At 48.4% G+C, this 27,625-nt stretch overlaps 1 protein-coding gene across 1 annotated transcript in view; it reads left to right on the top strand.

The window, feature by feature from the left end:
* The window catches only part of ipo4 (importin 4), a 197,093-nt gene that overhangs the window by 167,258 nt on the left and 2,210 nt on the right, over positions 1-27,625 (top strand). Inside the window, exons 26-29 of the mRNA XM_078204800.1 lie at positions 904-1,112; positions 3,205-3,337; positions 4,622-4,726; positions 21,484-21,553. Coding sequence (XP_078060926.1) covers positions 904-1,112; positions 3,205-3,337; positions 4,622-4,726; positions 21,484-21,553 — 517 coding nt within the window. The remainder of the gene's footprint in view (positions 1-903; positions 1,113-3,204; positions 3,338-4,621; positions 4,727-21,483; positions 21,554-27,625) is intronic.

The following is a 27,625-nucleotide window of genomic DNA, read 5'->3' as shown; positions in this document are numbered from 1 at the left end:
AGATCCCCCCTCATTCTTCTAAACTCCAATGAGTACAGACCCAGAGTCCTCAACCGTTCCTCATACGACAAGCTCTTCATTCTGGGGATCATTCTTGTGAAGCTCCTCTGGGCCCTTTCCAAGGCCGGCACATCCTTCCTTAGATACGGGGCCCAAAACTGCTCACAATACTCCAAATGGGGTCTGACCAGAGCCTTATACAGCCTCAGAAGTACATTCCTCCCTCCAACGAGTACAGACCCGGAGTCCTCAAACGTTCATCCTAGTAAATCTTTTCTGCGCTCTTTCCAGTTTAATAATATCCTTTCTATAATAGGGTGACCAGAACTGCACACAGTATTCCAAGTGTGGCCTCACCAATGTCTTGTACAACTTCAACAAGACGTCCCAACTCCTGTATTCAATGTTCTGACCAATGAAACCAAGCATGCCGAATGCCTTCTTCACCACTCTGTCCACCTGTGACTCCACTTTCAAGGAGCTATGAACCTGTACCCCTCGATCTCTTTGTTCTGTAACTCTCCCCAACGCCCTACCATTAACTGTGTAAGTCCTGCCCTGGTTCGATCGACCAAAATGCATCACCTCGCATTTATCTAAATTAAACTCCATCTGCCATTCGTCAGCCCACTGGCCCAATTGATCAAGATCCCGTTGCAATCGGAGATAACCTTCTTCACTGTCCACTATGCCACCAATCTTGGTGTCATCTGCAAACTTACGAACCATGCCTCCTATATTCTCATCCAAATCATTAATATAAATGACAAATAACAGTGGGCCCAGCACTGATCCCTGAGGCACACCGCTGGTCACAGGCCTCCAGTTTGAAAAACAACTCTCTACAACAAGCCGTCCCAACTCCTGTATTCAATGCTCTGACCGACCCTTTGTGTGTTCCAGAAACCAAGCTGCACGGTGGCCGAGAAGTCCTTTGCCATTGGCTCAATCGCGGAGACGATTCAGGCGATGGGGCCGGTGACGGTGCAGTTTGTCCCCCGCCTCCTGCCGATGCTACAGGCGGGAGCGCGGGACACGGACGATGAGGTACGCAGCAACTCCGTCTTCGGCATTGGAGTCCTCGCTGAGCAAGGGAAAGAAGCCATTTACGAGTATCCTGGACTCGCATCTTTATAGAACAAAACTCCCTCCCTCTTCATTGGAACGGAGTGGGGCGTTCCCACCTGTCGGGGGATGAGTGTTGCTGATTTTTTAAAAATGTGATTTATTATTGTCACATGTATACAGTGAAAAGTATTGTTTCTTGCGCGCTATACAGACAAAGCATACCGTTCATAGAGAAGGAAAGGAGAGAGTGCAGAATGTAGTGTTACAGTCACAGCTAGGGTGTCGAGAAAGATCAACTTGATGCGAGGTAGGTCCATTCAAAAGTCTGACAGCAGCAGCAGGGAAGAAGCTGTTCTTGAGTCGGTCGGTACGTGACCTCAGGCTTTTGTATCGTTTTCCCCGACGGAAGAAGGTGGAAGAGAGAATGTCCGGGGTGCGTTGGGGGGGTCCTTAATTATGTTGGCTGCTTTTCCCCGAGGCAGCGGGAAGTGTAGACAGAGTCAATGGATGGGAGGCTGGTTTGCGTGATGGATTGGGCTACATTCACGACCTTTTGTAGTTCCTTGTGGTCTTGGGCAGAGCAGGAGCCCCATACCAAGCTGTGATACAACCAGAAAGAATGCTTTCTATGGTGCATCTGTAAAAGTTGGTGAGAGTCGTAGCTGACATGCCAAATTTCCTTAGTCTCCTGAGAAAGTAGAGGCGTTGGTGGGGCTTTCTTAACTATAGTGTCGGCATGGAGCGTCTCGGCGAAAGCCGTGGGGCTTTGGGACTAGTTGGATTGCGCACTCCAAAAGAGCCACAGCAGGATGGCTGAATGAAGACCATCCTGTGAAGTAAGAGTGAGAGAGAGTCTGACTGACTGACTGTGTGTGTGTGACTGACTGAGTGTGTGACTGACTGAGTGTGTGACTGACTGAGTGTGTGACTGACTGAGTGTGTGACTGACTGAGTGTGTGACTGACTGAGTGTGTGACTGACTGAGTGTGTGACTGACTGAGTGTGTGACTGACTGAGTGTGTGACTGACTGAGTGTGTGACTGACTGAGTGTGTGACTGACTGAGTGTGTGACTGACTGAGTGTGTGACTGACTGAGTGTGTGACTGACTGAGTGTGTGACTGACTGAGTGTGTGACTGACTGAGTGTGTGACTGACTGAGTGTGTGACTGACTGAGTGTGTGACTGACTGAGTGTGTGACTGACTGAGTGTGTGACTGACTGAGTGTGTGACTGACTGAGTGTGTGACTGACTGAGTGTGTGACTGACTGAGTGTGTGACTGACTGAGTGTGTGACTGACTGAGTGTGTGACTGACTGAGTGTGTGACTGACTGAGTGTGTGACTGACTGAGTGTGTGACTGACTGAGTGTGTGACTGACTGAGTGTGTGACTGACTGAGTGTGTGACTGACTGAGTGTGTGACTGACTGAGTGTGTGACTGACTGAGTGTGTGACTGACTGAGTGTGTGACTGACTGAGTGTGTGACTGACTGAGTGTGTGACTGACTGAGTGTGTGACTGACTGAGTGTGTGACTGACTGAGTGTGTGACTGACTGAGTGTGTGACTGACTGAGTGTGTGACTGACTGAGTGTGTGACTGACTGAGTGTGTGACTGACTGAGTGTGTGACTGACTGAGTGTGTGACTGACTGAGTGTGTGACTGACTGAGTGTGTGACTGACTGAGTGTGTGACTGACTGAGTGTGTGACTGACTGAGTGTGTGACTGACTGAGTGTGTGACTGACTGAGTGTGTGACTGACTGAGTGTGTGACTGACTGAGTGTGTGACTGACTGAGTGTGTGACTGACTGAGTGTGTGACTGACTGAGTGTGTGACTGACTGAGTGTGTGACTGACTGAGTGTGTGACTGACTGAGTGTGTGACTGACTGAGTGTGTGCGTGTGAGCTTGTGTCACTGTGTACCTCACTACCTGTGTGTGTGTGTGTCCCCGGTCAAGAGGCTGGGTGGCTGCTATCTTTCTCCAAACACAAACATTATTTCGGGCCTTGCCTGCACTCCCGCTGTCAGGTGGGCTCTGTGTTATCCGGGGTAAAAAGTTGTTGTATCGAAGGGGAAGGGGAGGCGATTCGAGTTCAGCCCTGCTGTCAGTCCCTTAACTCTCGCCTTCAGCCACTACCCGTCTCTGCTGAACATTCTGTCGTCCATCATCGCCCGAGAGCAGAACCGTCGAGTGGTGGACAACGTGTGTGGGGCTGTGTCGCGCATGATGATGACGAACCTGGCAGGGGTCCCTGTGGAACAGGTACTCACGCATGTCCTCAACTCGCTTCACACTGGGTTCGCCTTGTGACAGTTAATTCTTGCTTGGGGTGAATGTGGAGGAAAATGTAATTGGATTGATCAGTAAGTTTGTGGACGAAACAAAGGTTGGTGGATTTGCGGATAGCGATGAGGACCATCAGAGGATACAGCAGGATATAGATCAGTTGGAGACTTGGGCGGAGAGATGGCAGATGGAGTTTAATCCGGACAAATGTGAGGTAATGCATTTTGGAAGGTCTAATACAGATAGGAAACATGCAGTAAATGGCATTACCCTTAGGAGTATTGATAGGCAGAGGGATCTGGGTGTACAGATACACAGGTCACTGAAAGTGGCAACGCAGGTGGAGAAGGTAGTCAAGAAGGCATACGGCATGCTTGCCTTCATCGGCCGGGGCACTGAGTTTAAAAATTGGCAAGTCATGTTGCAGCTTTATAGAACCTTAGTTAGGCCGCACTTGGAATAAAGTGTTCAATTCTGGTCGCCACACTACCAGAAGGATGTGGAGGCTTTGGAGAGGGTACAGAAAAGATTTACCAGGATGTTGCCTGGTATGGAGGGCATTAGCTATGAGGAGAGGTTGGAGAAACTTGGTTTGTTCTCACTGGAGCGACGGAGGTTGAGGGGCAACCTGATAGAAGTCTACAAGATTATGAGGGGCATGGACAGAGTGGATAGTCAGAAGCTTTTTCCCAGGGTGGAAGAGTCAATTACTAGGGGGGCACAGGTTTAAGGTGCGAGGGGCAAGGTTTAAAGGAGATGTACGAGGCAAGTTTTTTACACAGAGGGTGGTGGGTGCCTGGAACTCGCTGCCGGGGGAGGGAGTGGAAGCGGATACGATAGTGAGTTTTAAGGGGCGTCTGGACAAATACATGAATAGGATGGGAATAGAGGGATACGGTCCCTGGAAGGGGAGGGGGTTTTAGTTCAGTCGGGGCAGCATGGTCGGTGCAGGCTTGGAGGGCCGAAGGGCCTGTTCCTGTGCTGTAAATTTCTTTGTTCTTTGGATCTGATTGACTTTGACTGGTGATCTCGTCCAGGAGTATTGTGAACCGCAGTGAGACCCCTCCTCTTCCAGCAGCCCCCCTACCCCGAGATATTGCGTATCTAATCCAGCAGAAGGTGCCCAGCGGGAGGTGCTGGAGAAATTCAGGGCAGGCGGATCCGTCACTGCGCTCTCCCTCAGAAAGCTCCAGCCTGGAAAGCTGTGGAGCTCATACAGGAGCCAGGAGTAACACATCTTCCTGTGCATTTTCTTCCCAGGTATTTCCTGTCCTGGTCCGCTCGCTTCCTCTGAAAGAGGACCTTGAAGAAAATGTTACCGTGATCAACTGTATCACATTTATGTACAAAAGTAACCCCAATCAGGTAAGGGACCTCGGCAGAAGCAAGACAGCAAGCTCCCAGGGTAAATACACCCGTCAGTACGCACTGTAATAGAGATATAGACCGCAGTGTAAACACCCGTCAGTACGCACTGTAATAGAGATATAGACCGCAGTGTAAACACCCGTCAGTACGCACTGTAATAGAGATATAGACCGCAGTGTAAACACCCGTCAGTACGCACTGTAATAGAGATATAGACCGCAGTGTAAACACCCGTCAGTACGCACTGTAATAGGGATATAGACCGCAGTGTAAACACCCGTCAGTACGCACTGTAATAGAGATATAGACCGCAGTGTAAACACCCGTCAGTACGCACTGTAATAGAGATATAGACCACAGTGTAAACACCCGTCAGTACGCACTGTAATAGAGATATAGACCGCAGTGTAAACACCCGTCAGTACGCACTGTAATAGAGATATAGACCGCAGTGTGAACACCCGTCAGTACGCACTGTAATAGAGATATAGACCGCAGTGTAAACACCCGTCAGTACGCACTGTAATAGAGATATAGACCGCAGTGTAAACACCTGTCAGTACGCACTGTAATAGAGATATAGACCGCAGTGTAAACACCCGTCAGTACGCACTGTAATAGAGATATAGACCGCAGTGTAAACACCCGTCAGTACGCACTGTAATAGGGATATAGACCGCAGTGTAAACACCCGTCAGTACGCACTGTAATAGAGATATAGACCGCAGTGTAAACACCCGTCAGTACGCACTGTAATAGGGATATAGACCGCAGTGTAAACATCCGTCAGTACGCACTGTAATAGAGATATAGACCGCAGTGTAAACACCCGTCAGTACGCACTGTAATAGAGATATAGACCGCAGTGTAAACACCCGTCAGTACGCACTGTAATTGAGATATAGACCGCAGTGTAAACACCCGTCAGTACTCACTGTAATAGAGATATAGACGCAGTGTAAACACCCGTCTGTACGCACTGTAATAGAGATATAGACCGCAGTGTAAACACCCGTCAGTACGCACTGTAATAGAGATATAGACCGCAGTGTAAACACCCGTCAGTACGCACTGTAATAGGGATATAGACCGCAGTGTAAACACCCGTCAGTACGCACTGTAATAGGGATATAGACCGCAGTGTAAACACCCGTCAGTACGCACTGTAATAGGGATATGGACCGCAGTGTAAACACCCGTCAGTACGCACTGTAATAGGGATATAAACCGCAGTGTAAACACCCGTCAGTACGCACTGTAATAGGGATATAGACCGCAGTGTAAACACCCGTCAGTACGCACTGCAATAGGGATATAGACTGCAGTGTAAACACCCGTCAGTACGCACTGTAATAGGGATATAGACCGCAGTGTAAACACCCGTCAGTACGCACTGTTATAGAGATATAGACCGCAGTGTAAACACCCGTCAGTACGCACTGTAATAGAGATATAGACCGCAGTGTAAACACCCGTCAGTACGCACTGTAATAGAGATATAGACCGCAGTGTAAACACCCGTCAGTACGCACTGTAATAGGGATATAGACCGCAGTGTAAACACCCGTCAGTACGCACTGTAATAGAGATATAGACCGCAGTGTAAACACCCGTCAGTACGCACTGTAATAGGGATATAGACCGCAGTGTAAACATCCGTCAGTACGCACTGTAATAGAGATATAGACCGCAGTGTAAACACCCGTCAGTACGCACTGTAATAGAGATATAGACCGCAGTGTAAACACCCGTCAGTACGCACTGTAATTGAGATATAGACCGCAGTGTAAACACCCGTCAGTACTCACTGTAATAGAGATATAGACGCAGTGAAAACACCCGTCAGTACGCACTGTAATACAGATATAGACCGCAGTGTAAACACCCGTCAGTACGCACTGTAATAGAGATATAGACCGCAGTGTAAACACCCGTCAGTACGCACTGTAATAGGGATATAGACCGCAGTGTAAACACCCGTCAGTACGCACTGTAATAGAGATATAGACCGCAGTGTAAACACCCGTCAGTACGCACTGTAATAGAGATATAGACCGCAGTGTAAACACCCCTCAGTACGCACTGTAATAGAGATATAGACCGCAGTGTAAACACCCGTCAGTACGCACTGTAATAGAGATATAGACCGCAGTGTAAACACCCGTCAGTACGCACTGTAATAGGGATATCGACCGCAGTGTAAACACCCGTCAGTACGCACTGTAATAGAGATATAGACCGCAGTGTAAACACCCGTCAGTACGAACTGTAATAGAGATATAGACGCAGTGTAAACACCCGTCAGTACGCACTGTAATAGAGATATAGACCGCAGTGTAAACACCCCTCAGTACGCACTGTAATAGAGATATAGGCCGCAGTGTAAACACCCGTCAGTACGCAATGTAATAGAGATATAGACCGCAGTGTAAACACCCGTCAGTACGCACTGTAATAGAGATATAGACCGCAGTGTAAACACCCGTCAGTACGCACTGTAATAGAGATATAGACCGCAGTGTAAACACCCGTCAGTACGCACTGTAATAGAGATATAGACCGGAGTGTAAACACCCGTCAGTACGCACTGTAATAGAGATATAGACCGCAGTGTAAACACCCGTCAGTAAGCACTGTAATACAGATATAGACCGCAGTGTAAACACCCGTCAGTACGCACTGTAATAGAGATATAGACCGCAGTGTAAACACCCGTCAGTACGCACTGTAATACAGATATAGACCGCAGTGTAAACACCCGTCAGTACGCACTGTAATAGAGATATAGACCGCAGTGTAAACACCCGTCAGTACGCACTGTAATAGGGATATAGACCGCAGTGTAAACACCCGTCAGTACGCACTGTAATAGGGATATAGACCGCAGTGTAAACACCCGTCAGTACGCACTGTAATAGAGATATAGACCGCAGTGTAAACACCCGTCAGTACGCACTGTAATAGGGATATAGACCGCAGTGTAAACACCCGTCAGTACGCACTGTAATAGAGATATAGACCGCAGTGTAAACACCCGTCAGTACGCACTGTAATAGGGATAGAGACCGCAGTGTAAACACCCGTCCGTACGCACCGTAATAGGGATATAGACCGCAGTGTAAACACCCGTCAGTATGCACTGTAATCGGGATATAGACCGCAGTGTAAACACCCGTCAGTACGCACTGTAATAGAGATAGAGACCGCAGTGTAAACACCCCTCAGTACGCACTGTAATAGAGATATAGACCGCAGTGTAAACACCCATCAGTACGCACTGTAATAGAGATATAGACCGCAGTGTAAACACCCGTCAGTACGCACTGTAATAGAGATATAGACCGCAGTATAAACACCCGTCAGTACGCACTGTAATAGGGATATAGACCGCAGTGTAAACACCCGTCAGTACGCACTGTAATAGGGATATAGACCGCAGTGTAAACACCCGTCAGTACGCACTGTAATAGGGATATAGACCGCAGTGTAAACACCCGTCAGTACGCACTGTAATAGAGATATAGACCGCAGTGTAAACACCCGTCAGTACGCACTGTAATAGGGATATAGACCGCAGTGTAAACACCCGTCAGTACGCACTGTAATAGAGATATAGACCGCAGTGTAAACACCCGTCAGTACGCACTGTAATAGAGATATAGACCGCAGTGTAAACACCCGTCAGTACGCACTGTAATAGAGATATAGACCTCAGTGTAAACACCCGTCATTACGCACTGTAATAGGGATATAGACCGCAGTGTAAACACCCGTCAGTACGCACTGTAATAGAGATATAGACCACAGTGTAACCACCCGTCAGTACGCACTGTAATAGAGATATAGACCGCAGTGTAAACACCCGTCAGTACGCACTGTAATAGAGATATAGACCACAGTGTAAACACCCGTCAGTACGCACTGTAATAGAGATATAGACCGCAGTGTAAACACCCGTCAGTACGCACTGTAATAGAGATATAGACTGCAGTGTAAACACCCGTCAGTACGCACTGTAATAGAGATATAGACCGCAGTGTAAACACCCGTCAGTACGCACTGTAATAGGGATATAGACCGCAGTGTAAACACCCGTCAGTACGCACTGTAATAGGGATATAGACCGCAGTGTAAACACCCGTCAGTACGCACTGTAATAGGGATATAGACCGCAGTGTAAACACCCGTCAGTACGCACTGTAATAGGGATATAGACCGCAGTGTAAACACCCGTCAGTACGCACTGTAATGGGGATATAGACCGCAGTGTAAACACCCGTCAGTACGCACTGTAATAGGGATATAGACCGCAGTGTAAACACCCGTCAGTACGCACTGTAATAGGGATATAGACCGCAGTGTAAACACCCGTCAGTACGCACTGTTTTAGGGATATAGACCGCAGTGTAAACACCCGTCAGTACGCACTGTAATAGGGATATAGACCGCAGTGTAAACACCCGTCAGTACGCACTGTAATAGGGATATAGACCGCAGTGTAAACACCCGTCAGTACGCACTGTAATAGGGATATAGACCGCAGTGTAAACACCCGTCAGTACGCACTGTAATAGGGATATAGACCGCAGTGTAAACACCCGTCAGTACGCACTGTAATAGAGATATAGACCGCAGTGTAAACACCCGTCAGTACGCACTGTAATAGGGATATAGACCGCAGTGTAAACACCCGTCAGTACGCACTGTAATAGAGATATAGACCGCAGTGTAAACACCTGTCAGTACGCACTGTAATAGAGATATAGACCGCAGTGTAAACACCCGTCAGTACGCACTGTAATAGAGATATAGACCGCAGTGTAAACACCCGTCAGTACGCACTGTAATAGGGATATAGACCGCAGTGTAAACACCCGTCAGTACGCACTGTAATAGAGATATAGACCGCAGTGTAAACACCCGTCAGTACGCACTGTAATAGGGATATAGACCGCAGTGTAAACATCCGTCAGTACGCACTGTAATAGAGATATAGACCGCAGTGTAAACACCCGTCAGTACGCACTGTAATAGAGATATAGACCGCAGTGTAAACACCCGTCAGTACGCACTGTAATTGAGATATAGACCGCAGTGTAAACACCCGTCAGTACTCACTGTAATAGAGATATAGACGCAGTGTAAACACCCGTCTGTACGCACTGTAATAGAGATATAGACCGCAGTGTAAACACCCGTCAGTACGCACTGTAATAGAGATATAGACCGCAGTGTAAACACCCGTCAGTACGCACTGTAATAGGGATATAGACCGCAGTGTAAACACCCGTCAGTACGCACTGTAATAGGGATATAGACCGCAGTGTAAACACCCGTCAGTACGCACTGTAATAGGGATATGGACCGCAGTGTAAACACCCGTCAGTACGCACTGTAATAGGGATATAAACCGCAGTGTAAACACCCGTCAGTACGCACTGTAATAGGGATATAGACCGCAGTGTAAACACCCGTCAGTACGCACTGCAATAGGGATATAGACTGCAGTGTAAACACCCGTCAGTACGCACTGTAATAGGGATATAGACCGCAGTGTAAACACCCGTCAGTACGCACTGTTATAGAGATATAGACCGCAGTGTAAACACCCGTCAGTACGCACTGTAATAGAGATATAGACCGCAGTGTAAACACCCGTCAGTACGCACTGTAATAGAGATATAGACCGCAGTGTAAACACCCGTCAGTACGCACTGTAATAGGGATATAGACCGCAGTGTAAACACCCGTCAGTACGCACTGTAATAGAGATATAGACCGCAGTGTAAACACCCGTCAGTACGCACTGTAATAGGGATATAGACCGCAGTGTAAACATCCGTCAGTACGCACTGTAATAGAGATATAGACCGCAGTGTAAACACCCGTCAGTACGCACTGTAATAGAGATATAGACCGCAGTGTAAACACCCGTCAGTACGCACTGTAATTGAGATATAGACCGCAGTGTAAACACCCGTCAGTACTCACTGTAATAGAGATATAGACGCAGTGAAAACACCCGTCAGTACGCACTGTAATACAGATATAGACCGCAGTGTAAACACCCGTCAGTACGCACTGTAATAGAGATATAGACCGCAGTGTAAACACCCGTCAGTACGCACTGTAATAGGGATATAGACCGCAGTGTAAACACCCGTCAGTACGCACTGTAATAGAGATATAGACCGCAGTGTAAACACCCGTCAGTACGCACTGTAATAGAGATATAGACCGCAGTGTAAACACCCCTCAGTACGCACTGTAATAGAGATATAGACCGCAGTGTAAACACCCGTCAGTACGCACTGTAATAGAGATATAGACCGCAGTGTAAACACCCGTCAGTACGCACTGTAATAGGGATATCGACCGCAGTGTAAACACCCGTCAGTACGCACTGTAATAGAGATATAGACCGCAGTGTAAACACCCGTCAGTACGAACTGTAATAGAGATATAGACGCAGTGTAAACACCCGTCAGTACGCACTGTAATAGAGATATAGACCGCAGTGTAAACACCCCTCAGTACGCACTGTAATAGAGATATAGGCCGCAGTGTAAACACCCGTCAGTACGCAATGTAATAGAGATATAGACCGCAGTGTAAACACCCGTCAGTACGCACTGTAATAGAGATATAGACCGCAGTGTAAACACCCGTCAGTACGCACTGTAATAGAGATATAGACCGCAGTGTAAACACCCGTCAGTACGCACTGTAATAGAGATATAGACCGGAGTGTAAACACCCGTCAGTACGCACTGTAATAGAGATATAGACCGCAGTGTAAACACCCGTCAGTAAGCACTGTAATACAGATATAGACCGCAGTGTAAACACCCGTCAGTACGCACTGTAATAGAGATATAGACCGCAGTGTAAACACCCGTCAGTACGCACTGTAATACAGATATAGACCGCAGTGTAAACACCCGTCAGTACGCACTGTAATAGAGATATAGACCGCAGTGTAAACACCCGTCAGTACGCACTGTAATAGGGATATAGACCGCAGTGTAAACACCCGTCAGTACGCACTGTAATAGGGATATAGACCGCAGTGTAAACACCCGTCAGTACGCACTGTAATAGAGATATAGACCGCAGTGTAAACACCCGTCAGTACGCACTGTAATAGGGATATAGACCGCAGTGTAAACACCCGTCAGTACGCACTGTAATAGAGATATAGACCGCAGTGTAAACACCCGTCAGTACGCACTGTAATAGGGATAGAGACCGCAGTGTAAACACCCGTCCGTACGCACCGTAATAGGGATATAGACCGCAGTGTAAACACCCGTCAGTATGCACTGTAATCGGGATATAGACCGCAGTGTAAACACCCGTCAGTACGCACTGTAATAGAGATAGAGACCGCAGTGTAAACACCCCTCAGTACGCACTGTAATAGAGATATAGACCGCAGTGTAAACACCCATCAGTACGCACTGTAATAGAGATATAGACCGCAGTGTAAACACCCGTCAGTACGCACTGTAATAGAGATATAGACCGCAGTATAAACACCCGTCAGTACGCACTGTAATAGGGATATAGACCGCAGTGTAAACACCCGTCAGTACGCACTGTAATAGGGATATAGACCGCAGTGTAAACACCCGTCAGTACGCACTGTAATAGGGATATAGACCGCAGTGTAAACACCCGTCAGTACGCACTGTAATAGAGATATAGACCGCAGTGTAAACACCCGTCAGTACGCACTGTAATAGGGATATAGACCGCAGTGTAAACACCCGTCAGTACGCACTGTAATAGAGATATAGACCGCAGTGTAAACACCCGTCAGTACGCACTGTAATAGAGATATAGACCGCAGTGTAAACACCCGTCAGTACGCACTGTAATAGAGATATAGACCTCAGTGTAAACACCCGTCATTACGCACTGTAATAGGGATATAGACCGCAGTGTAAACACCCGTCAGTACGCACTGTAATAGAGATATAGACCACAGTGTAACCACCCGTCAGTACGCACTGTAATAGAGATATAGACCGCAGTGTAAACACCCGTCAGTACGCACTGTAATAGAGATATAGACCACAGTGTAAACACCCGTCAGTACGCACTGTAATAGAGATATAGACCGCAGTGTAAACACCCGTCAGTACGCACTGTAATAGAGATATAGACTGCAGTGTAAACACCCGTCAGTACGCACTGTAATAGAGATATAGACCGCAGTGTAAACACCCGTCAGTACGCACTGTAATAGGGATATAGACCGCAGTGTAAACACCCGTCAGTACGCACTGTAATAGGGATATAGACCGCAGTGTAAACACCCGTCAGTACGCACTGTAATAGGGATATAGACCGCAGTGTAAACACCCGTCAGTACGCACTGTAATAGGGATATAGACCGCAGTGTAAACACCCGTCAGTACGCACTGTAATGGGGATATAGACCGCAGTGTAAACACCCGTCAGTACGCACTGTAATAGGGATATAGACCGCAGTGTAAACACCCGTCAGTACGCACTGTAATAGGGATATAGACCGCAGTGTAAACACCCGTCAGTACGCACTGTTTTAGGGATATAGACCGCAGTGTAAACACCCGTCAGTACGCACTGTAATAGGGATATAGACCGCAGTGTAAACACCCGTCAGTACGCACTGTAATAGGGATATAGACCGCAGTGTAAACACCCGTCAGTACGCACTGTAATAGGGATATAGACCGCAGTGTAAACACCCGTCAGTACGCACTGTAATAGGGATATAGACCGCAGTGTAAACACCCGTCAGTACGCACTGTAATAGAGATATAGACCGCAGTGTAAACACCCGTCAGTACGCACTGTAATAGGGATATAGACCGCAGTGTAAACACCCGTCAGTACGCACTGTAATAGGGATATAGACCGCAGTGTAAACACCCGTCTGTACGCACTGTAATAGAGATATAGACCGCAGTGGAAACACCCGTCAGTACGCACTGTAATAGAGATATAGACCGCAGTGTAAACACCTGTCAGTACGCACTGTAATAGAGATATAGACCGCAGTGTAAACACCCGTCAGTACGCACTGTAATAGGGATATAGACCGCAGTGTAAACACCCGTCAGTACGCACTGTAATAGAGATATAGACCGCAGTGTGAACACCCGTCAGTACGCACTGTAATAGAGATATAGACCACAGTGTAAACACCCGTCAGTACGCACTGTAATAGAGATATAGACCGCAGTGTAAACACCCGTCAGTACGCACTGTAATAGGGATATAGACCGCAGTGTAAACACCCGTCAGTACGCACTGTAATAGAGATATAGACCGCAGTGTAAACACCCATCAGTACGCACTGTAATAGAGATATAGACCGCAGTGTAAACACCCGTCAGTACGCACAGTAATAGAGATATAGACCGCAGTGTAAACACCCGTCAGTACGCACTGTAATAGGGATATAGACCGCAGTGTAAACACCCGTCAGTACGCACTGTAATAGAGATATAGACCGCAGTGTAAACACCCGTCAGTACGCACTGTAATAGAGATATCGACCGCAGTGTAAACACCCGTCAGTACGCACTGTAATAGAGATATAGACCGCAGTGTAAACACCCGACAGTACGCACTGTAATAGGGATATAGACCGCAGTGTAAACACCCGTCAATACGCACTGTAATAGAGATATAGACCGCAGTGTAATCACCCGTCAGTACGCACTGTAATAGAGATATAGACGCAGTGTAAACACCCGTCTGTACGCACTGTAATAGAGATATAGACCGCAGTGTAAACACCCGTCAGTACGCACTGTAATAGAGATATAGACCACAGTGTAAACACCCGTCAGTACGCACTGTAATAGAGATATAGACCGCAGTGGAAACACCCGTCAGTACGCACTGTAATAGGGATATAGACCGCAGTGTAAACACCCGTCAGTACGCACTGTAATACAGATATAGACCGCAGTGTAAACACCCGTCAGTACGCACTGTAATAGAGATATAGACCGCAGTGTAAACACCCGTCAGTACGCACTGTAATACAGATATAGACCGCAGTGTAAACACCCGTCAGTACGCACTGTAATAGGGATATAGACCGCAGTGTAAACACCCGTCAGTACGCACTGTAATAGAGATATAGACCGCAGTGTAAACACCCGTCAGTAAGCACTGTAATAGAGATATAGACCGCAGTGTAAACACCCGTCAGTACGCACTGTAATAGAGATATAGACCGCAGTGTAAACACCCGTCAGTACGCACTGTAATAGAGATATAGACCGCAGTGTAAACACCCGTCAGTACGCACTGTAATAGAGATATAGACCGCAGTGTAAACACCCGTCAGTACGCACTGTAATAGGGATATAGACCGCAGTGTAAACACCCGTCAGTACGCACTGTAATAGAGATATAGACCGCAGTGTAAACACCCCTCAGTACGCAATGTAATAGAGATATTGACCGCAGTGTAAACACCCGTCAGTACGCACTGTAATAGAGATATAGACCGCAGTGTAAACACCCGTCAGTACGCACTGTAATAGAGATATAGACCGCAGTGTAAACACCCGTCAGTACGCACTGTAATAGAGATATAGACCGCAGTGTAAACACCCGTCAGTACGCACTGTAATAGAGATATAGACGCAGTGTAAACACCCGTCTGTACGCACTGTAATAGAGATATAGACCGCAGTGTAAACACCCGTCAGTACGCACTGTAATAGAGATATAGACGCAGTGTAAACACCCGTCTGTACGCACTGTAATAGAGATATAGACCGCAGTGTAAACACCCGTCAGTACGCACTGTAATACAGATATAGACCGCAGTGTAAACACCCGTCAGTACGCACTGTAATAGAGATATAGACCGCAGTGTAAACACCCGTCAGTACGCACTGTAATACAGATATAGACCGCAGTGTAAACACCCGTCAGTACGCACTGTAATAGAGATATAGACCGCAGTGTAAACACCCCTCAGTACGCAATGTAATAGAGATATAGACTGCAGTGTAAACACCCGTCAGTACGCACTGTAATAGAGATATAGACCGCAGTGTAAACACCCGTCAGTACGCACTGTAATAGAGATATAGACCGCAGTGTAAACACCCGTCAGTACGCACTGTAATAGAGATATAGACCGGAGTGTAAACACCCGTCAGTACGCACTGTAATAGAGATATAGACCGCAGTGTAAACACCCGTCAGTACGCACTGTAATACAGATATAGACCGCAGTGTAAACACCCGTCAGTACGCACTGTAATACAGATATAGACCGCAGTGTAAACACCTGTCAGTACGCACTGTAATAGGGATATAGACCGCAGTGTAAACACCCGTCAGTACGCACTGTAATAGAGATATAGACCGCAGTGTAAACACCCGTCAGTACGCACTGTAATAGGGATATAGACCGCAGTGTAAACACCCGTCAGTACGCACTGTAATAGGGATAGAGACCGCAGTGTAAACACCCGTCATTACGCACTGTAATCGGGATATAGACCGCAGTGTAAACACCCGTCAGTACGCACTGTAATAGAGATATAGACCGCAGTGTAAACACCCGTCAGTACGCACTGTAATAGGGATATAGACCGCAGTGTAAACACCCGTCAGTACGCACTGTAATAGGGATAGAGACCGCAGTGTAAACACCTGTCAGTACGCACCGTAATAGGGATATAGACCGCAGTGTAAACACCCCTCAGTACGCACTGTAATAGAGATATAGACCGCAGTGTAAACACCCATCAGTACGCACTGTAATAGAGATATAGACCGCAGTGTAAACACCCGTCAGTACGCACTGTAATAGAGATATAGACCGCAGTATAAACACCCGTCAGTACGCACTGTAATAGGGATATAGACCGCAGTGTAAACACCCGTCAGTACGCACTGTAATAGGGATATAGACCGCAGTGTAAACACCCGTCAGTACGCACTGTAACAGGGATATAGACTGCAGTGTAAACACCCGTCAGTACGCACTGTAATAGGGATATAGACCGCAGTGTAAACACCCGTCAGTACGCACTTTAATAGGGATATAGACCGCAGTGTAAACACCTGTCGGTACGCACTGTAATAGAGATATAGACCGCAGTGTAAACACCCGTCAGTACGCACTGTAATAGAGATATAGACCGCAGTGTAAACACCCGTCAGTACGCACTGTAATAGGGATACAGACCGCAGTGTAAACACCCGTCAGTACGCACTGTAATAGGGATATAGACCGCAGTGTAAACACCCGTCAGTACGCACTGTAATAGGGATATAGACCGCAGTGTAAACACCCGTCAGTACGCACTGTAATAGAGATATAGACCGCAGTGTAAACACCCGTTAGTACGCACTGTAATAGGGATATAGACCGCAGTGTAAACACCCGTCAGTACGCACTGTAATAGGGATATAGACTGCAGTGTAAACACCCGTCAGTACGCACTGTAATAGAGATATAGACCGCAGTGTAAACGCCCGTCAGTACGCACTCTAATAGAGATATAGACCGCAGTGTAAACACCCGTCAGTACGCACTGTAATAGAGATATAGGCCGCAGTGTAAACACCCGTCAGTACGCACTGTAATAGAGATATAGACCGCAGTGTAAACACCCGTCAGTACGCACTGTAATAGAGATATCGACCGCAGTGTAATCACCCGTCAGTACGCACTGTAATAGAGATATAGATCGCAGTGTAAACACCCGTCAGTACGCACTGTAATAGGGATATAGACCGCAGTGTAAACACCCGTCAGTACGCACTGTAATAGGGATATAGACCGCAGTGTAAACACCCGTCAGTACGCACTGTAATAGGGATATAGACCGCAGTGTAAACACCCATCAGTACGCACTGTAATAGGGATATAGACCGCAGTGTAAACACCCGTCAGTACGCACTGTAATAGAGATATAGACCGCAGCGTAAACACCCGTCAGTACGCACTGTAATAGAGATATAGACCGCAGTGTAATCACCCGTCAGTACGCACTGTAATAGAGATATAGACCGCAGTGTAAACACCCGTCAGTACGCACTGTAATAGAGATATAGACCGCAGTGTAAACACCCGTCAGTACGCACTGTAATAGGGATATAGACCGCAGTGTAAACACCCGTCAGTACGCACTGTAATAGGGATACAGACCGCAGTGTAAACACCCGTCATTACGCACTGTAATAGGGATATGGACCGCAGTGTAAACACCCGTCAGTACGCACTGTAATAGCGATATAGACCGCAGTGTAAACACCCGTCAGTACGCACTGTAATAGGGATATAGACCGCAGTGTAAACACCCGTCAGTACGCACTGTCACAGGGATATGGACCGCAGTGTAAACACCCGTCAGTACGCACTGTAATAGGGATATAGACCGCAGTGTAAAAACCCGTCAGTACGCACTGTAATAGAGATATAGACCGCAGCGTAAACACCCGTCAGTACGCACTGTAATAGGGATATAGACCGCAGTGTAAACACCCGTCAGTACGCACTGTAATAGGGATATAGACCGCAGTGTAAACACCCGTCAGTACGCACTGTAATAGAGATATAGACCGCAGTGTAAACACCCGTCAGTACGCACTGTAATAGAGATATAGACCGCAGTGTAAACACCCGTCAGTACGCACTGTAATAGGGATATAGACCGCAGTGTGAACACCCGTCAGTACGCACTGTAATAGAGATATAGACCGCAGTGTAAACACCCGTCAGTCCGCACTGTAATAGAGATATAGACCGCAGTGTAAACACCCGTCAGTACGCACTGTAATAGAGATATAGACCGCAGTGTAAACACCCGTCAGTACGCACTGTAATAGAGATTTCGACCGCAGTGTAAACACCCGTCAGTACGCACTGTAATAGAGATATAGACCGCAGTGTAAACACCCGTCAGTACGCACTGTAATAGAGATATAGACCGCAGTGTAAACACCCGTCAGTACGCACTGTAATAGAGATATAGACCGCAGTGTAAACACCCGTCAGTACGCACTGTAATAGGGATATAGACCGCAGTGTAAACACCCGTCAGTACGCACTGTAATAGAGATATAGACCGCAGTGTAAACACCCGTCAGTACGCACTGTAATAGGGATATAGACCGCAGTGTAAACACCCGTCAGTACGCACTGTAATAGGGATATAGACCGCAGTGTAAACACCCGTCAGTACGCACTGTAATAGAGATATAGACCGCAGTGTAAACACCCGTCAGTACGCACTGTAATAGGGCTATAGACCGCAGTGTAAACACCCGTCAGTACGCACTGTAATAGAGATATAGACCGCAGTGTAAACACCCGTCAGTACGCACTGTAATAGAGATATAGACCGCAGTGTAAACACCCGTCAGTACGCACTGTAATAGAGATATAGACCGCAGTGTAAACACCCGTCAGTACGCACTGTAATAGGGATATAGACCGCGGTGTAAACACCCGTCAGTACGCACTGTAATAGGGATATAGACCGCAGTGTAAACACCCGTCAGTACGCACTGTAATAGGGATATAGACCGCAGTGTAAACACCCGTCAGTACGCACTGTAATAGAGATATAGACCGCAGTGTAAACACCCGTCAGTACGCACTGTAATAGGGATATAGACCGCAGTGTAAACACCCATCAGTACGCACTGTAATATGGATATAGACCGCAGTGTAAACACCCGTCAGTACGCACTGTAATAGGGATATAGACCGCAGTGTAAACACCCGTCAGTACGCACTGTAATAGAGATATAGACCGCAGTGTAAACACCCGTCAGTACGCACTGTAATAGAGATATAGACCGCAGTGTAAACACCCGTCAGTACGCACTGTAATCGGGATATAGACCGCAGTGTAAACACCCGTCAGTGCGCACTGTAATAGAGATATAGACCGCAGTGTAAACACCCGTCAGTACGCACTGTAATAGGGATATAGACCGCAGTGTAAACACCCGTCAGTACGCACTGTAATAGAGATATAGACCGCAGTGTAAACACCCGTCAGTACGCACTGTAATAGAGATATAGACCGCAGTGTAAACACCCGTCAGTACGCACTGTAATAGAGATATAGACCGCAGTGTAAACACCCGTCAGTACGCACTGTAATAGAGATATAGACCGCAGTGTAAACACCCGTCAGTACGCACTGTAATAGGGATATAGACCGCAGTGTAAACACCCGTCAGTACGCACTGTAATAGAGATATAGACCGCAGTGTAAACACCCGTCAGTACGCACTGTAATAGGGATATAGACCGCAGTGTAAACACCCGTTAGTACGCACTGTAATAGGGATATAGACCGCAGTGTAAACACCCGTCAGTACGCACTGTAATAGAGATATAGACCGCAGTGTAAACACCCGTCAGTACGCACTGTAATAGGGCTATAGACCGCAGTGTAAACACCCGTCAGTACGCACTGTAATAGAGATATAGACCGCAGTGTAAACACCCGTCAGTACGCACTGTAATAGAGATATAGACCGCAGTGTAAACACCCGTCAGTACGCACTGTAATAGAGATATAGACCGCAGTGTAAACACCCGTCAGTACGCACTGTAATAGGGATATAGACCGCGGTGTAAACACCCGTCAGTACGCACTGTAATAGGGATATAGACCGCAGTGTAAACACCCGTCAGTACGCACTGTAATAGGGATATAGACCGCAGTGTAAACACCCGTCAGTACGCACTGTAATAGAGATATAGACCGCAGTGTAAACACCCGTCAGTACGCACTGTAATAGGGATATAGACCGCAGTGTAAACACCCATCAGTACGCACTGTAATATGGATATAGACCGCAGTGTAAACACCCGTCAGTACGCACTGTAATAGGGATATAGACCGCAGTGTAAACACCCGTCAGTACGCACTGTAATAGAGATATAGACCGCAGTGTAAACACCCGTCAGTACGCACTGTAATAGAGATATAGACCGCAGTGTAAACACCCGTCAGTACGCACTGTAATCGGGATATAGACCGCAGTGTAAACACCCGTCAGTGCGCACTGTAATAGAGATATAGACCGCAGTGTAAACACCCGTCAGTGCGCACTGTAATAGGGATATAGACCGCAGTGTAAACACCCGTCAGTACGCACTGTAATAGGGATATAGACCGCAGTGTAAACACCCGTCAGTACGCACTGTAATAGGGATATAGACCGCAGTGTAAACACCCGTCAGTACGCACTGTAATAGAGATATAGACCGCAGTGTAAACACCCGTCAGTACGCACTGTAATAGGGCTATAGACCGCAGTGTGAACACCCGTCAGTACGTACTGTAATAGAGATATAGACCGCAGTGTAAACACCCGTCAGTACGCACTGTAATAGAGATATAGACCGCAGTGTAAACACCCGTCAGTGCGTACTGTAATAGAGATATAGACTGCAGTGTAAACACCCGTCAGTACGCACTGTAATAGAGATATAGACCGCAGTGTAAACACCCGTCAGTACGCACTGTAATAGAGATATAGACTGCAGTGTAAACACCCGTCAGTACGCACTGTAATAGGGATATAGACCGCAGTGTAAACACCCGTCAGTACGCACTGTAATAGAGATATAGACTGCAGTGTAAACACCCGTCAGTACGCACTGTAATAGGGATATAGACCGCAGTGTAAACACCCATCAGTACGCACTGTAATAGGGATATAGACCGCAGTATCTGATTAATCTTTATGATTTGCAGGTGATTCAACATCTCCAACCGTTGTTAGCCGTGTTTGGTGAAGTGATTGGAACAGAACAGGTGAATGAAGGTCCGTGTGATTCTTTTGTATCATTAATTCTCTTTCACTGGCTGAATATTTACCACTGACCTGTCCCAAATTTAACTTGTTGTCATGCACTTTTATACACATCATCTATCTCAGTAATGCCGTCCCTGTCACATACCTTCGTAACGCTCTCACAGCTATCACGTACCGCGTGCGAGGGTGGCGCAGTGGTTAGCGCTGCTGCCTCACAGCAGAAGGTCTCCGGGTTCAGGTCCAGCCGGAGGTAACTGTCTGTGCGGAGTCTGCACGTTCTCCCCGTGTCTGCCTGGGTTTCATCCGGGTGCTCCGGTTTCCTCCCACAGTCCGAAAAACGGGCCAGTTCGGTGCATTGGCCATGCTAAATTCTCCCTCAGTGTAACCCAAACAGGCGCCAGAGTGTGGCGACTGGGGGATTTTCACAGTGACTTCATTGCAGTGTTAATGTAAGCCTACTTGCGACACTAATACATAAATGCAGTTACGCTCCCGTATCCGTCACCTACCTCAGTAACGCTCCCGTATCCGTCACATAACTCAGTAACGCTCCCATATCCGTCCCATAACTCAGTAACGCTCCCATATCCGTCCCATACCTCAGTAATACTCCCTCACATACCTTAGTAATGCTCCCGCATCCGTCATATCCCTCAGTAACGCTTCCGTATCCATCACATACCTCAGTGACGCTCCCGTATCCGTCACATACCTCAGTAACACTCCCGTATCCGTCCCATACCTCAGTAATGCTCCTGTATCCATCACATACCTCCAGTAATGCTCCTGTATCCCTCACATACCTCAGTAACACTCCCGTATCCGTCCCATACCTCAGTAACGCTCCTGTATCCATCACATACCTCAGTAATGCTCCTGTATCCCTCACATACCTCAGTAACGCTTCCGTATCCATCACATACCTCAGTAACGCTCCCGTATCCGTCCCATACCTCAGTAACGCTCCCGTATCCGTCACCTACCTCAGTAACGCTCCTGTATCCATCACATACCTCAGTAACACTCCCGTATCCCTCACATACCTCAGTAACACTCCCTTATCCGTCCCATACCTCAGTAACGCTCCTGTATCCATCACATACCTCAGTAATGCTCCCGTATCCGTCACATACCTCAGTAACGCTCCCGCATCCGTCATATCCCTCAGTAACGCTCCCGCATCCGTCATATCCCTCAGTAACGCTTCCGTATCCATCACATACCTCAGTAACGCTCCCGTATCCGTCACATACCTCAGTAACGCTACCGTATCCGTCCCATACCTCAGTAACGCTCCCGTATCCGTCCCATACCTCAGTAACGCTCCCGTATCCCTCACATACCTCAGTAACGCTCCTGTATCCCTCACGTACCTCAGTAACACTCCCGTATCCGTCACATACCTCAGTAACGCTCCCGTATCCGTCCCATACCTCAGTAACTCTCCCGTATCCGTCCCATACCTCAGTAACGCTCCTGTATCCATCACATACCTCAGTAATGCTCCTGTATCCCTCACATACCTCAGTAACACTCCCGTATCCGTCCCATACTTCAGTAACGCTCCTGTATCCATCACATACCTCAGTAACGCTCCCGTATCCGTCACATACCTCAGTAACGCTCCCGCATCCGTCATATCCCTCAGTAACGCTCCCGTATCCGTCACATACCTCAGTAACGCTCCCATATCCGTCACATACCTCAGTAACGCTCCCGTATCCGTCACATACCTCAGTAACACTCCCGTATCCGTCACATACCTCAGTAACGCTCCCGTATCCGTCCCATACCTCAGTAACGCTCCTGTATCCGTCCCATACCTCAGTAACGCTCCTGTATCCATCACATACCTTAGTAACGCTCCCGTATCCGTCACATACCTCAGTAACACTCCCGTATCCGTCCCATACCTCAGTAACACTCCCGTATCCGTCCCATACCTCAGTAACGCCCCCGTATCTGTAACATACCTCAGTAACGCTCCCGTATCCGTCCCATACCTCAGTAACACTCCCGTATCCGTCACATACCTCAGTAACGCTCCCGTATCCATCCCATACCTCAGCAACGCTCCCGTATCCGTCACATACCTCAGTAACACTTCCGTATCCGTCCCATACCTCAGTAACACTCCCGTATCCGTCCCATACCTCAGTAACACTCCCGTATCCGTCCCATACCTCAGCAACGCTCCCGTATCCGTCCCATACCTCAGTAATGCTCCCGTATCCGTCCCATACCTCAGTAACGCTCCCGTATCCGTCCCATACCTCAGTAACGCTCCCGTATCCGTCACATACCTCAGTAACACTCCCGTACCCGTCCCATGCCTCAGTAACACTCCCGTATCCGTCCCATACCTCAGTAACGCTCCCGTATCTGTCACATACCTCAGTAACGCTCCCGTATCCGTCCCATACCTCAGTAACACTCCCGTATCCGTCACATACCTCAGCAACGCTCCCGTATCCGTCCCATACCTCAGTAACACTCCCGTATCCGTCCCATACCTCAGTAACACTCCCGTATCCGTCACATACCTCAGTAACGCTCCTGTATCCGTCATTTACCTCAGTAACGCACCCGTATCCGTCACATACCTCAGTAACACTCCTGTATCCGTCACATACCTCAGTAACGCACCCGTATCCGTCACATACCTCAGTAACACTCCCGTATCCGTCACATACCTCAGCAACGCTCCCGTATCCGTCCCATACCTCAGTAACGCACCCGTATCCGTCACATACCTCAGTAACACTCCTGTATCTGTCACATACCTCAGTAACGCTCCTGTATCCATCATATACCTCAGCAATGCTCCTGTATCCGTCATATACCTCAGCAACGCTCCTGTATCTGTCACATACCTCAGTAACGCTCCCGTATCCCTCCCGTACCTCAGTAACGCTCCCGTATCCATCACATACCTCAGTAACGCTCCTGTATCCGTCACATACCTCAGTAACGCTCCCGTATCCCTCCCGTACCTCAGTAACGCTCCTGTATCCATCACATACCTCAGCAACGCTCCCATATCCGTCACCTACCTCAGTAACACTCCCGTATCCGTCACATACCTCAGCAACGCTCCCGTATCCGTCCCATACCTCAGTAACACTCCCGTATCCGTCCCATACCTCAGTAACGCTCCCATATCCGTCACATACCTCAGTAACGCTCCCGTATCCATCCCATACCTCAGTAACGCTCCCGTATCCGTCACCTACCTCAGTAACGCTCCCATATCAGTCCCCTACCTCAGTAATGCTCCCATATCCGTCCCATACCTCAGTAATGCTCCCATATCCGTCCCATACCTCAGTAACGCTCCCATATCCGTCCCCTACCTCAGCAACGCTCCCGTATCCGTCCCGTACCTCAGCAACGCTCCCATATCCGTCCCATACCTCAGTAACGCTCCCATATCCGTCCCGTACCTCAGCAACGCTCCCGTATCCGTCCCATACCTCAGCAACGCTCCCGTATCCGTCCCGTACCTCAGTAACAGTCCCGTATCCGTAACATACCTCAGTAACGCTCCCGTATCCGTCCCATACCTCAGTAACACTCCCGTATCCGTCACATACCTCAGTAACACTCCCGTATCCGTCCCATACCTCAGTAACGCTCCCATATCCGTCCCATACCTCAGCAACGCTCCCGTATCCGTCCCATACCTCAGTAATGCTCCCGTATCCGTCCCATACCTCAGTAACGCTCCCGTATCCGTCCCATACCTCAGTAACGCTCCCGTATCCGTCACATACCTCAGTAACACTCCCGTATCCGTCCCATGCCTCAGTAACACTCCCGTATCCGTCCCATACCTCAGTAACGCTCCCGTATCTGTCACATACCTCAGTAACGCTCCCGTATCCGTCCCATACCTCAGTAACACTCCCGTATCCGTCACATACCTCAGCAACGCTCCCGTATCCGTCCCATACCTCAGTAACACTCCCGTATCCGTCCCATACCTCAGTAACACTCCCGTATCCGTCACATACCTCAGTAACGCTCCTGTATCCGTCATTTACCTCAGTAACGCACCCGTATCCGTCACATACCTCAGTAACACTCCTGTATCCGTCACATACCTCAGTAACGCACCCGTATCCGTCACATACCTCAGTAACACTCCCGTATCCGTCACATACCTCAGCAACGCTCCCGTATCCGTCCCATACCTCAGTAACGCACCCGTATCCGTCACATACCTCAGTAACACTCCTGTATCTGTCACATACCTCAGTAACGCTCCTGTATCCATCATATACCTCAGCAATGCTCCTGTATCCGTCATATACCTCAGCAACGCTCCTGTATCTGTCACATACCTCAGTAACGCTCCCGTATCCCTCCCGTACCTCAGTAACGCTCCCGTATCCATCACATACCTCAGTAACGCTCCTGTATCCGTCACATACCTCAGTAACGCTCCCGTATCCCTCCCGTACCTCAGTAACGCTCCTGTATCCATCACATACCTCAGCAACGCTCCCATATCCGTCACCTACCTCAGTAACACTCCCGTATCCGTCACATACCTCAGCAACGCTCCCGTATCCGTCCCATACCTCAGTAACACTCCCGTATCCGTCCCATACCTCAGTAACGCTCCCATATCCGTCACATACCTCAGTAACGCTCCCGTATCCATCCCATACCTCAGTAACGCTCCCGTATCCGTCACCTACCTCAGTAACGCTCCCATATCAGTCCCCTACCTCAGTAATGCTCCCATATCCGTCCCATACCTCAGTAATGCTCCCATATCCGTCCCATACCTCAGTAACGCTCCCATATCCGTCCCCTACCTCAGCAACGCTCCCGTATCCGTCCCGTACCTCAGCAACGCTCCCATATCCGTCCCATACCTCAGTAACGCTCCCATATCCGTCCCGTACCTCAGCAACGCTCCCGTATCCGTCCCATACCTCAGCAACGCTCCCGTATCCGTCCCGTACCTCAGTAACAGTCCCGTATCCGTCACATACCTCAGTAACACTCCCGTATCCGTCCCATACCTCAGTAACGCTCCCATATCCGTCCCATACCTCAGCAACGCTCCCGTACCGTCCCATACCTCAGCAACGCTCCCGTATCCGTCCCGTACCTCAGTAACAGTCCCGTATCCGTCACATACCTCAGTAACACTCCCGTATCCCTCCCGTACCTCAGTAATGCTCCCGTTCCGTCACATACCTCAGTAACACTCCCGTTCCGTCACATACCTCAGTAACGCTCCCGTATCCGTCCCATACCTCAGTAATACTCCCATATCCGTCCCATACCTCAGTAACACTCACGTATCCGTCCCATACCTCAGTAACACTCCCGTATCCGTCCCATACCTCAGTAACACTCCCGTTCCGTCACATACCTCAGTAACGCTCCCGTATCTGTCCCATACCTCAGTAACGCTCCCGTATCCGTCACATACCTCAGTAACACTCCCGTATCCGTCCCATACCTCAGTAATGCTCCTGTATCCATCACATACCTCCAGTAATGCTCCTGTATCCCTCACATACCTCAGTAACACTCCCGTATCCGTCCCATACCTCAGTAACACTCCCGTATCCGTCACATACCTCAGTAACACTCCTGTATCCCTCACATACCTCAGTAACACTCCCGTATCCGTCCCATACCTCAGTAACGCTCCTGTATCCATCACATACCTCAGTAATGCTCCTGTATCCCTCACATACCTCAGTAACGCTTCCGTATCCATCACATACCTCAGTAACGGTCCCGTATCCGTCCCATACCTCAGTAACGCTCCCGTATCCGTCACCTACCTCAGTAACGCTCCTGTATCCATCACATACCTCAGTAACACTCCCGTATCCCTCACATACCTCAGTAACGCTCCTGTATCCATCACATACCTCAGTAGCACTCCCGTATCCCTCACATACCTCAGTAACACTCCCGTATCCGTCACATACCTCAGTAACACTCCCTTATCCGTCCCATACCTCAGTAACGCTCCTGTATCCATCACATACCTCAGTAACGCTCCCGTATCCGTCACATACCTCAGTAACGCTCCCGCATCCGTCATATCCC

This window comes from Mustelus asterias, unplaced genomic scaffold, assembly GCF_964213995.1.
Source record: "Mustelus asterias unplaced genomic scaffold, sMusAst1.hap1.1 HAP1_SCAFFOLD_453, whole genome shotgun sequence".
Taxonomy (NCBI): Eukaryota; Metazoa; Chordata; class Chondrichthyes; order Carcharhiniformes; family Triakidae; genus Mustelus; species Mustelus asterias.
The sequence above is the reverse complement of the archived record's forward strand: the minus strand, read 5'-3'. Positions and strand labels throughout refer to the sequence as shown.